General features: G+C 37.4%; 1 protein-coding gene across 12 annotated transcripts in view; it reads left to right on the top strand.

Moving 5' to 3' along the window:
• Positions 1-2,029: 2,029 nt before the first annotated feature.
• Positions 2,030-12,663, top strand: part of CCDC138 (coiled-coil domain containing 138) — an 88,588-nt gene continuing 77,954 nt past the window's right edge. For 7 of the 12 annotated variants that reach the window (XM_023733646.1, XM_023733645.1, XM_023733649.1 and 4 more), the window contains exons 1-5: positions 2,034-2,168; positions 3,480-3,537; positions 4,890-5,010; positions 8,041-8,165; positions 10,093-10,280. In XM_023733646.1, the coding sequence (XP_023589414.1) occupies positions 2,076-2,168; positions 3,480-3,537; positions 4,890-5,010; positions 8,041-8,165; positions 10,093-10,280 (585 nt within the window). In that variant the 5' untranslated portion in view covers positions 2,034-2,075. Of the gene's footprint in view, positions 2,169-2,226; positions 2,508-3,479; positions 3,538-4,889; positions 5,011-8,040; positions 8,166-10,092; positions 10,281-12,663 lie in introns of those variants that run through there. The other 5 variants (XM_023733651.1, XM_004369292.2, XM_012556077.1 and 2 more) reach the window with 4 other exon arrangements.

The raw sequence follows: 12,663 nt of genomic DNA, 5'->3' as shown, positions 1-12,663 counted from the left end.
TTGAGAAATTAGGAGTTAGTCCAGACATGCAGCTGAACAATTATTACAGTAATGTATAAATTAGAGAAATTAAGGGCTATACAATTGTTTCCCTCAATCAGTCTGTTCAACACAGGTTTTTAGGTTGATAACCATGCCAGTAAGCACTGAGCACTTTCCAAGGCTGTAATCTTTACGGAAGAGGGCTGCCACCTTTTTTTTTTTTTTTTTAAATATCTTTTTTTATTGAACTTTAGATGAAGGTTTACAGAACAAACTAGCTTCATTAAACAGTACACGTATCGTTTTATGACACCGGTAAACAACCCCATGAAACATCAGTACTCTGCTTTATTGACCTTGGGTTATCAACAGCTTTCCTCTCTCCTCCTGCCTTCTAGTCCTTGCTCCTGGGCTGGTGTGCACCTTTAGTATTGTTTTGTCCTATGGGCCTGTCTAATCTTTGGCTAAAATGTGAACCTCAAGAGTGACTTCTTTACTGAGTTAAAGTAGTTTCCGGGGACCATACTCTCGTGGTTTCTCCAGTTTCTCAGGCCAGTAAGTCTTTTTTTTTGAGTTAGAATTTTCTACATTTTTCTCCAGCTCTGTCTGGGACCCTCTGTTGTGATCTCTGTCAGAGCAGTCAGTGGTGGTAGTCGGGCACCATCTAGTTGTGCTGGACTCAGCCTGGTGAAGGCCATGTTGTCACATCTTGTACGCAGCGGGTTCTAACCACCGACCTTTTGGTTAGCAGCCGACTGCTTAACCACTGCGCCACCAGGGCTGCTTCTACATTCTAATACTTTTTTTAAAAATACTTTAATTATTTTAAAAAAAAACAACCTTGCCTCTAACTCATAGCGACTCTGTTAAGACGAGTAGAACTGCCCCATAGGATTTCCAAGGAGCCGCTGGTGGATTGGAACTGTGGACCTTTTGGTTAACAGCCGAGCTCTTACCATATACTAACTTCTAGAACACAGTCAAATGGCAGAGAAAGTGAGGAGGTAATTATCTTTCGGATTTTTATGCTTCTGCCATATTCTTGATTTTTTTTTCCCTTCTACACCCACGTTATACTTAAGAGCTTTCTTTGCTATATTACAGTTGGCAAAGTCCACCTCTGATTAAAAAAAACAGATGAATTTTGGTATGTAGGCAATTGGCTGGCGGTAGCGGTCAGGTTTGGACCAGCTTGGGAAATAGATCTTAAGTCTGTATGTGTGCATTCCCCTGTACATACAGACGCACAGGTTACGAGAAAGCGGTACATTGATAACGTGGCACCGAGTGGAGCTGAGTACGTAGTTTTACTTCGCCCTAAGGATAGATAGAGCCCTGGTGGTGCAATGGTTAAAGCACTCGGTGCTAACCGAAAGGTCGGAGCTTCAAAGATGTGACAGTTGGCTTCCGTAAAGATTAGTCTTGGAGACATTATGGGCAGTTCTACTCTGTCCTACAGGGTCACTATGAGTCGGGATCGACTCCACGGCCAAAGGGTTTGGTTTTTGGGTTTTTGTTTTTCTAAGGATACGGTTAAAGCCCCGCTCAGGGATGGAGTGAATGACAGACCAGACCAGCTAAAAGTGGAATCTGGTGTTCAGGCCCTAGGCCCCTTACCACGTTCTTTCTAAATTGCTTTTGGGTTCCTTGGACACGATAGAGCGAAAATCCAGCTGGCAAAAAAAAGAAATTTGTTTTTTGTAAGCCACTAGTAAAAGGAAACACCATTTATCTGTCCAAATAACACTCTTATAAAAGGAACAGAGTCGTTATATCATTCGGCAGGAGAAAAAAATTGTAACGCGAGGATATATACATACATAGACTGGGAGAGATGCCACCTAGCCACTCACCGAAGTCCACTCAGTATTAACATGCTCCTTAGACACCAGGCTCCACGGCCGCCGGCAGCGCCCTCCAAGACGCCAGCTCCGCGCCCCGCCCCCGCGAGCCGCAGCGTCGGTGCGTACCCGCGAGAGGCGGGAGACGTGCCTGCGTCTTGACGCACTGCGCTTCCGCGAGCTCCGCCCCCTGCCTCCCAGCCGTAGGTTTAAACGCGGTGACTGTGGAGACAACGGTGACCGCAGAGCGTAATGGAACCTAGGGTGGTTAAGCCCCCTGGTCAGGATCTCGCAGTGGAGCGTCTCAAAAGCCTCTACGGACTGGGGGGCAGCTGCCCTGAAGAGGTGAGGCCGCCGCCGCCGCCTCCTTCCTGCACCAGAGCCCCAGTCCTTGTTTTGCCTTCTTTCCCTACGGCGGCTGCACCTCTCAGGCTCTCGGGCTCCTGGCAGCGGGAGGAGGCCCTCGTCTAGAGCGAGGACTGCCTCTGTGCGTTTGGGAACCGAGGCTGCGGGGACCGTGGATCGGAGTACCTGGTGCCTCTTCCACTGGTGACTTCGAATGGCTGCTGGAAGACCAAGGGGTAGAGCTACCCAGCTCTCTCGAGACGTCTGAAAGTTTGGAAAAGAGTTGTGCATGCCTTTCGCAGAAAAATCGATTTAGTGAAACTTAGCTGTGGGAGAAAAGTAATTTGTGACCGCAGATGTGTAAATGTCTCTGTACTATATGTACAGGAAACAAGTTTCTATCAGAAAGAAATTCCCTCACCATAACTTTTAAGGGTTTATGTTTATGCAGAGCTTGATATGGCATTGTAGAAAGTATTTTTGAACTTTTATTTACCACAGTAAATAAATACTTGAGTGGAGTTTAAAAAACTTAATTTCTTTTTTAAACTTCTTATTTTGGAATAATTTCAAACTTACAGTAAAGTTGCAGTATAGTGAGCTCCCTTGCACCCTAAACTGGGATTCACCAATTATCGTTTTGCCATATTTGTTTTGCCGTTTTCTCTTCCTCTTTTTTCTGAACTGATGAGATGATTTGCAGGTATTATGCCCCTTTGCCCCGAAATATAAATACTGCAGTGTGTCTTTCCTAAGAATAAGGACATTTTCTAAGATACCCACAGTAAAGTTACCGAGAAATTTAACATCAGTACAATACTTTCGTATAATTCATAGTCCATATTCAAATTTCACCAATTATCTCAATAATTTTATTTGTAGAAATTTTTCTCCTGGTCCAGATCCAATCCAAACATGCAGACTGCATTTTGTTGTCTCTTTTGTTATGTTTAATCTGGAACACATTCTAAGCCTTTCTTTGTCTCTCATAATGTTAATGTTTGTGAAGAGTATGGGACAATTATTTACTAGACTATTCCTCAGTTTAGGTTTGGGTTATGCATTTTTGGCAGGTATACTACATCAGTGATGTGTAGCCTTCTCTGTTCATCAGGAGGCACGTGATGTTGGTTTGTCCCGTTTTTGGTGATACTGACTTTGATCACTTGGTTAAGGTTGTGTCCACCACGTTTCTCTACCGTAACCTTTGTAGTTAGTTATCTTTGTATATATAATTTGTGGGGAGCTGTCTGGAGACTATAAATGAATTTTTATTATACAAATTAAATATATCTTTTTTTTTTTTTTTAGTATGATTTTTCAAATTTTGACCAGGCTAAATGTAAGAGGAGATCTCTAACCTACCCAGGTAAGCCAGTAGAGTATTTTGTATATTTGGAGATTTTAACAAATTTAACTTGAGAGAGAAGATTAAACAAAAAAAAAAAAAAACAAAGTAACTTGTTGAGACTTAAGGCTAGTTGCCAGAAGTCTTGTGGTGGGTAGTACTTAAAAACGTGTTAATCGGTAGCTAAGTGTTTTTATGCTATTAAGGTTCTGAAAATATGCATAGCTATGTTAATATGTATTAACCATTAATATATTAATTTGTTGATATGTCTTAGGTGATGTCTTTACTTGGTAAACATAATCATTGAACTTTGGGATAATTACAGCAGAAAGAATAGTTTGCATCTTTAAAAGTTCATCGCATTGTTGATTAGAGAATTTCTTCCTTTTTTGCCCCCCAAGCTTAAATCACTGTGAATTGTTGTGAAATGTAAATCATTTCTTGATGTTTACTTTGGTGGGTTACACCAGATAATTGGATCAGTAAATTTATTTTCAACTAAAGTTACTTGATTTGAAAAACATTCTGAAATATTCTTTCAGTATGAAAAAAAATTCTAGATTGTTACCGAGTCTTGAAAAAAAATCTTGAAATTGTGTTTTAGTAATGAAATTTGCCCTAGAATTTCCAACATACAAAATATAATTAAAAAGTATACCTCAATAAATTTCTGAGGAGTAAAGATGTGTTAGCGTTTATACATTTAAACTATTTCTTAGTTTCTTGTCGGAGAAGTGCCCTTTTTTCTTCTATTGCCTGAATTTAGATAAAAGCTATGAGTTTATTAAACAAATGTATGAGGACTAACAAGTGGTATCATGATTAGGTGGGAAGAAGACTGGATTCTGAATTTTAGTCTTCCCACTTGCCAACTATGTTGCTTGGGAAAATTTACATAACCTCTCTGGTCCTTAGATTCCTGACCTGTAGATTACGGTTAAAGGCACCTAGTCTGCTAACTCCATAGGGTCATTGCTAGGATCAAATATGGTAATGGATGAAAAAGCACTTTGTTATCAGTAACCAAAAAAACTGTTGGCTTCAAGTCGATTCAGACTCCTAGTGACCCGTAGGACAAAGTAGAACTGCTCCATAGAGTTTCCAAGGAGTGGCTGGTGGACTCAAACTACTGACCTTTTGGTTAGCGCCTGAGCTCTTAACTGCTGCGTTAGCAGGGCTCCTATTATCGGTAAAGTGCTATATAAATATAAGATTTGGTGCCTGTGTTCTGTAAGTTTGCAGTCCAGTTAGGGAGACATATAGATAAAAAACCATTAAGTAATTTTGCTGTCTTATCATTGGAGCCTAGAATGCAACATTAGTGTATGATCTCAGTGTGTGATCTCTGGTGTTTTCTTTTTTGTTGACAGATGATTTGAATACCTACTCATCTGGAGATAAAGTTGGTTCATCATTAAGATTTTATTCTGATGAAGGAAAGCATCGCACATCACCTCTTTGCAGTTCATTCAAGCACTTAAATATGAATTGGTAATGTAGCCCTGAATCGTATCTGTTGCTGTCCCCTCAGTATCTCAAAAAACTGAGAAAGGAAAAAAGAGTATACTATGTGTATGTGTTTGCTTTTCCCCGAAAGGAAGTATACGCAGTTTGGAGCCTGCTGAATATTTGAAGAAACTTATTCAATATTACTGAGGATCTCTGTAGTAAGAGTATAAACCTAACATTATGTTTGGAGGCATAATGGAAAGTTAAATTATATAATTTGAAAAGTGAAAATTTATTTTTATAGCTATTTGTTCAAAACCCAAATGAAGATCTTGTTCGCTTTTAAAAAAAAAAGGAAGTAGGGAAAAAACTGGAGTACAGGTTTGTTAGGCAGCAATGTTTAACTCAATATTCACTGTGTGTTGAGCAGTGTGGTAAGCACTATATTTTAGGTAGATGGAAGAAGAGGGTCTGTGGAGATGGTAACTATGAAACAAGAACTGTATGGTATAGCGCTGGGCTGCAAGGGGTTGGCAGTTCTTTAGAGGAGATAATACTTATTATGGGTGAAACCAGCATAAAAACAATGGAAGCAAAAATGAAATAAAGTTCTAAATTGAATTGTATTAAATGTCAAAAATATATGGCAGAAACAAAATGCTATGGCTATCCAGGAGTTAACATTTTGAAATAAGGTAAAACTATATATACATATAACATATAGTTATATATGTACATATGTGTGTATGTGTGTATATATATGTATATGTATGATTTTGTATAGGTATATATCTCTACAACATGAAATATTGAAATAATTTAGAAGAAAAAAAAGATAAGCGCACCTTAAATATCTGTAAGGAGCCCTGCTGGCACAGTGATTAAGCGCTCGGCTGCTAACGGAATGGTTGGCAGTTCAAACCCACCAGCCACTCCTCGGGGGAAAGATGCGGCGGTCTGCTTCGTAAAGATTACAGCCTTGGAAACCCTATGGGGGAGTTCTTCTCTGTCCTATAGGGTAACTATGAGTTGAGTCGACTCGATGGCATTGGGTAAAATATCTGTAATCGATATTTGGGAGCATTAATTTTTTCATAATTGCTTCATTCTGTACTTAAAAGGCTTGGGTTTGAGTATTCTGTTATCAACCACTTGGTCTTTTGAATTACCCATTCCAGTTCAACTGTAAGCTTATATTTTGTGAAGCATTTGTTTCTCAGATTAAGATACTGTTAGAAATCTAAAGTCATAGCAGATGGGTATCTGTGAATTTTTGTTTTTCTTACTTGAAGTAGATTGTCTAAAAAGGCATCATCCTCATCTGTATTATGCAGAACCCCACTCATTGTCATGTGCACTACAAGTTGTGATTTGGAAAATTTACCGTATTGAAATTCTATCTGTTCATGGTTCTTCGAGAGACTGGTAGTGTCTCCCAAACACTGGTTACTGCAGCAGCATTTTTTTTTTTTTTCTTTAACAAATAGAAATTTATTTTCTCACAGTTTCAGAGGCTAGAAGTCCAAATTCAGGGCGCCAGCTCTAGGGGAAGGCTTTCTCTCTCTGTTGGCTCACGGCAGCATTTTTTAATGTTTAAAAGAAAGAGCACCAAGGCCAAAGAAAGATTGTTAAAAAATCATTTTACAGATTCTTATGTTAAATTAAACTATCTAAGCTTTGCTGCAATACTGTTTTCAATATGTGATGGTACAGATGTTAAAACAGTGCTGGGTACATCATATATACTCAGATGTAGGCTATGATTATTATCATTTTTGTTATTACTATTTCATTTGATAATCACAGAATAATCTAGTTGATCTGGATTCGAGATTTGTACATGAGATAGACTGAATGTGTTATTAGCTGCCGTTTTTGACTCATAGCAACCACATGTGACAGAGTGGAACTGTTCCATAGGGTTTTCTTGGCTGTAATCTTTATGGGAGCAGATCTCCACGTCTTTCTCTTAAGGAACGGCTGGGTGGATACAACCTGTCAGTTATTAACCGTTTGCTCCACCAGGGCTACTTAGTTTGAATGTAGGGGGAAGGAAAGTGAAAATTGCTTTAACGTAATAATAGTGAATTCATGGAAGTTATTTTCTTATACTTAACTGATAGTTTTATAATTTTTTGTTAATAAATAATAAATGATTGAGGTACAATTTCAAGTTATAATTTGAAGTTTTTGGCCTATGAAGGTTCTTACAACATTGGAAAGTTTTTCCATAATCCCTAGTTATGAATGATTTAACTTAGAACTGTGCTGTTTAATACAGTAGCCACAGGCCACATGTGGCTATTGAGAACTTGAAATATAGCTAGTCTGAATTGTAATGTGTTACAAGTTTAAAATACACACTCTGAAGACATAGCATGGATAAAAGAATGTAAAATATCTCAGTAATAACTTTTTATATTGATTACATGTTGAAATGGTAGTCTTTTGGATATACTGGGTTGTTGGTAGGTGCCATTAAGTTGATTCCAACTCGTAGAGACCCCATGCATTATCAGAATTTCACCTGTCTGTTTTAATGATTTTAATCTGGCTACTAGAAAATTTAAAACTATGTATGTGACTTGCATTATATTCCTTTCGGACAGCACTGCTGTAGAAATTTCAACTCTGAGATAGTCTTTTTGGAGATAACATGGTCTTCTTAAGACCTAGGATTCTGCCCTACCACTTCCTAGTTACATTACCTGTCACCTATTTAAATTCTTTAGGATTCAGTTTCCTCATCTGAAACATTAGTTCTTTTAGCCAAAACTGTGGATAAACAGTACTGTTATATCTGCCTCACACAATTTTTGGTATCAAGTGAAAGAAAGTGTTTGAAAGTTGTAGAGCATTCTACATTTATATGTAGTTTTAAATTAAGCCCATTGAATAGGTAGAGAAGGGCAAAAGATGCTTGTAATGGGTTCTCAGGATTATTGACTGTTACTTTTTACATACATTTCTCAGTAATATTTTATTTTCCTGTTAGTATTTGAAAAACAGTTTTATCTTTTTAAAATGCTGTAGAAAACTTCCAGATTGCTGTGATGGAATATTTTTTTAAAGCCTAGGTGATGAACTGGATTCTTTTCATGATCTGAAGCAACGGGAAACAGAGGAGTTAATTAAGAGTGAACATAGACTTAGTGCCTCCAAAATACCCAAGCAATCTTTTAAAGAAATAGATAAAGGTAAAGGAAATGTTTATTTCAGGAGACTCATTTAAAATATTAATTTTGTCAAGTAAAGCACATAAGGCTTACTCATTCGTTATGGTTCTGAGGGATCTGTATGTTTCTGTGTGCTGATTTTTTGTTAGCCATAAGATAGTTACTGTGCTTATTATGAAACTAAAGAAGAAAAATAAACTTCATTACTTTCCAGTAGTAGTCTTTGCTCTCAAAACTCATCAAAATAAGTTAAAAATCAAATGAGTACTTTTTATAATGTCCTTCAGTTCTTTTTCGTGTCAGTATCTGTTAGAAAGTCAGTAAGTAAATGATGGTGGTAGTATTTGACTAATCCTTAAATATTTTGAGAAAATACTTCAAATTACCTGAGTTGGGATTCCTTAGTCACTGAACTAGGAGCGTTGTATGTATGTGGTTGCATTTCAGAATTTTGTCAGGGTTTCAAGGAAAGAGGCAGCCAGAGGTGGTGCTCCACTCCCTCTTGGCTGCAAGACTATGAGCACCATTATCCCATTGATAGCACCAGTGCACCTGTTCTCCTGGGAATACGTTGTCTACACACAACATGCTTTCATTTCCCCCTGCCCCATCTCACTTACCCCCTTTTTCTTATACGTCTCTGGATTTGAGGAGATAAAAAAATGATTCTGCCTGGACTTGTGTTTCTATCTATATGTTGGACTTTCCCACTGAAAACATAGGATAAGCTATAAAAAGCCAGGTTTGACAAAAAGTGAGGAATACTCAGGCCAGGGATTGGTGAGGCGAGAACCTAAGATGGTAAGCAGAGCACTGGAAGCGTCTTCACTTTAAGGACTAAGGACATTTGCTGCACCGAATGAAGTAACACTTTTTTTTCTTTAAACTTCACACAATTTTTTGATTTTTGGCTCCTCCAGGCTCCAGATACAGAGTATAGCCCTGGGTCTGCAGAAGGTGAGGAATATAATAAGGAGACCTCCTCCTTAAAGCTGGGGCTCCCAGGAGGCTAATGCAAATTAAAACCTCTGCGAGATAGCATTTCAAACTCTCAGTATTAACAGAAAATAAATTATGACAGTACAGCGTTGACAAGGATAGGAAGCAACCGGAATCTTACCAATGCTGTTGGAAGTACAAATCAATATTTTGGAAATTAATATTTGCAAAACAGTTTGGCATTATTAGTAAAACTGAACCTGCACATAAACCCTCTGATCCAGCAATTTTGTTATTAGATGACCTAGAGGAACTTTCGAACGGGTGTACCAGGAGCTATGTACAAGACTGTAGAATCTGTATAGCCAAAACCTCCAAAATCCATTTATAATAGAATGTTGTCATATATTTATAAAATAGAATAAAGCTGTAAAAATGTGTGAACCCATGGTATTTGCATCAACATGGATAGATTTCAAAAAACATTATTTAAAAGAGAAAGTTGCAGAAATTACATAATCATATGATTATATAATTACAGAAATTGTATAAAATTTTAAAAACGACAAGAAAACAAGGTCTTTTTTAAGATACCTAAGTGGTAAAAACTAAAAAGAAAAGTAAGGCAACAATTAACACTGTATTTGCTTAGTAATTAACATAAGTTTGTTTAGGAGAGGTAGGGAAATATCAGGAATTTCTGAGGTAAGATAATATTCCATTTCTTGGCCTACGTATTAATACGAGAATGTTTTCAGATAATTTATTTTGAAATAACTTAAGATTTACAGAAAAATTGCAAAAAGAGTACAACAAATTCCTTTATACCATTCACCCAGATTTTCTAAATGTTAACATTTGACCACATTTGCTTTATCATTCTTTCTCTCTTTATATAATACTTGTAACAGTATGGCAATTCATATTTAAAATAACTCTTCTTGAAGATTACTGTTTGAGAATATTGAAAGCCATAAATTAACCAAGTTTATTCTTAAAATTTTTTCAGCAGCTACCCAACCAACGAATTTGACCTTTAATTCAAGATCTTGGAGTGAATGGTGTAGTGATACAACTGATTCTCCTTTGAAACGTGTCAAGCATCTAACATCTAAAACATCAAACAAACAGAGTTTACTTCCACATCATATCAATCAGATATATGATGAATTATTTCAAATACATCAGAAGCTGCAGGTAAGAACTGAACACTGAATTGAGATTTCAGAAATCTTTATGTTTTAAGCATCAAGCATTTATAAAATTTGAATATAGGGTATTTCATCTTAATTGTTTTAGATATATAGTCAGGGCAAGGTCAGGAGGGAACAAACTCAATTTATGGCAGCTATTGAAGGGAAAAATGTAGTGGCTGAGAGAAAAATATAAACAGTGATATTTTTATGTATAAGGTGCATGTCTTAGATTTCAGGTGGTCTTGTGTTTTATGTTTATTACCATCCCATCCTTGCTGAAGAAATTAAAACAACTTGCCGGTTAAGTGTGTTTTTTGAAGAAGAATACCCCGGTAGCACAGTGGTTAAGAGCTCGGCTGCTAACCAAAAGGTTGGCAGTTGAATCCACCAGCCAGCTGCTCCTTGGAAACCCTATGGGACAGTTCTACTCTATCCTATAGGGTCGCTATGAGTAGGAGTTGACTCAATGGCGACGGGTATTCTAGATTCATAATCTTGAATACCCACATGTAAGAAGTTCCCTTGTCAATTCTTACCCAAATTCAACTCTGAATATTGGCCTTTTTCTGTCTTTGGGATTTTTTTTTTTTCCCTAAAGGGTTTAATTCATATATTTATGAAGCATCCACTAGGTGGGAGTACAGAAGGAAGCAAAAGTCTGTGTAATTCACAATTTCTGTATGAAATTCTTCTAGTTGGAGAGATACATACACATGAAATAGTTCAATGTTTTTAAAAGCCAGTATCTCATTTTGTCAAAATAATAATTTAGATAATTATTACCATAACATTTCAGAAAAAGATTTTTTTGGCCTATTATTTTTCCCTTTGTGGGAAAAGTTCAGGCAGGGGGAGGGACTTAGCTTGGTCCTTGACTGAGAGGTAGAATTTAGAAAAAAGGAGCAGAGTGGGAAGGGTATTCTAAGTACAAAGAATTAAGAGGTCAGAGGTGATTAGAAAGGAGTAATTGTCAGATTGTGAATTTACCCGCCTGCCTGGGAGAAGAAAATAGTGAAAACCAAGACTGGCTATTACAGGTTTTTATGCAAAAGAGTGACAGAGTAAAAAAATGATATTTTAGGAAGATGATACTAGGATAAAAAGGAATTATTAGAATTGCAAAGATATATTGTCATCTACACCAAACACGATAAAGATGTAAACAATGAATGAGAAAAAATGAATACAACTGATTAATTTGGTTTAGTTAATCTGTGGTGTAATCTGACTTTAAAAATTACTTTGTGATCTTTTATTGTTTTAGAGTTACCATTTCGCATATAACATTTTGTCATGGTATGTGATTTCATTCATTCAACAAATATTTGAGCACCTGTTAATATGGAAGGCATTTATATGCTTCATGCAGAGTATATACCAAACCCACCACCATTGAGTCTATTGCGACTTGTACTGACCCTAAGGACGGAGTAGAACTGCCCCATAGGGTTTCCAAGGCTGTAAATCTACGGAAACTGACTGCCACGTCTTTCTCCCCTGGCTGGTGGATTCGAAACACCGACCTTTTGGGTAGCAACTGAGTGCTTTAACCCCTGCACCACCAGGGCTCCTTAGAGTATATAGAAATGAATAAAATATATATGATTCCTGCCACGTGTAGCTTATTAGAAGCAAAATGTAAATACTAATGTAGGTACAGTTTTATAAATTTAAATGAAGGAATAATACACATACAACATGAATACCTGACTTGGGGAGACTGAGAGGTCAGTAAGCTTTTTCTGAGAAAGTAACATTTAAATTGAGCCCTGAAGGATGAGTAGGGGTTCACCCAGTGAAAGTAGGGGAGGTATATTCTAGACTGAGACATTCTAGTATGAGAAACCTCTGAGGCATCATGACTTAATGTATTCATTTAAGGAAAATGTAGTAGGCAACCTTGAGGATTTTTTTGAATGGAATAAAAAAAACTAAATCAATTTATTATTTTAATTTTAAACCCATTACATAAATAATCTGAATTAGGAGAAGGAAGAAGAGCTCAGATGGTTCCCAGAACTTCCTGTGAGGTCAGTGGCCCACCTCACAGGAAGTTCTGGGAACCATATGAGCTGATCCCACTGTAGCTCCCAGGTTGGCCAAAATCCTGCTCAGTCACAAGAGTCCATGAGCTGCCAAAATGTAGCACCATCATTTTTCCACTGAAGGGAAGGGATAGCAACCATAATTTGTTTACTGCCATCGAGTCGAGCAACCCTGTAGGACAGAGTAGAACTTTCCCATAGGGTTTCCAAGGAGCTCCTGGTGGATTCAGACTGCCAAGCTTTTGGTTAACAGTTGAACTCTTAACCGCTATACCACCAGGGCCCCTTTTTTTTCTTTTTCAAATTTTAAGGTACATGTACAAACTTGAATTGGTATAT

Source organism: Trichechus manatus, unplaced genomic scaffold, assembly GCF_000243295.1.
Source record: "Trichechus manatus latirostris isolate Lorelei unplaced genomic scaffold, TriManLat1.0 scaffold00004, whole genome shotgun sequence".
Classification (NCBI taxonomy): domain Eukaryota; kingdom Metazoa; phylum Chordata; class Mammalia; order Sirenia; family Trichechidae; genus Trichechus; species Trichechus manatus.
Note: the sequence above shows the minus strand (reverse complement) of the source record. Positions and strands in the feature narration are given on the sequence as shown.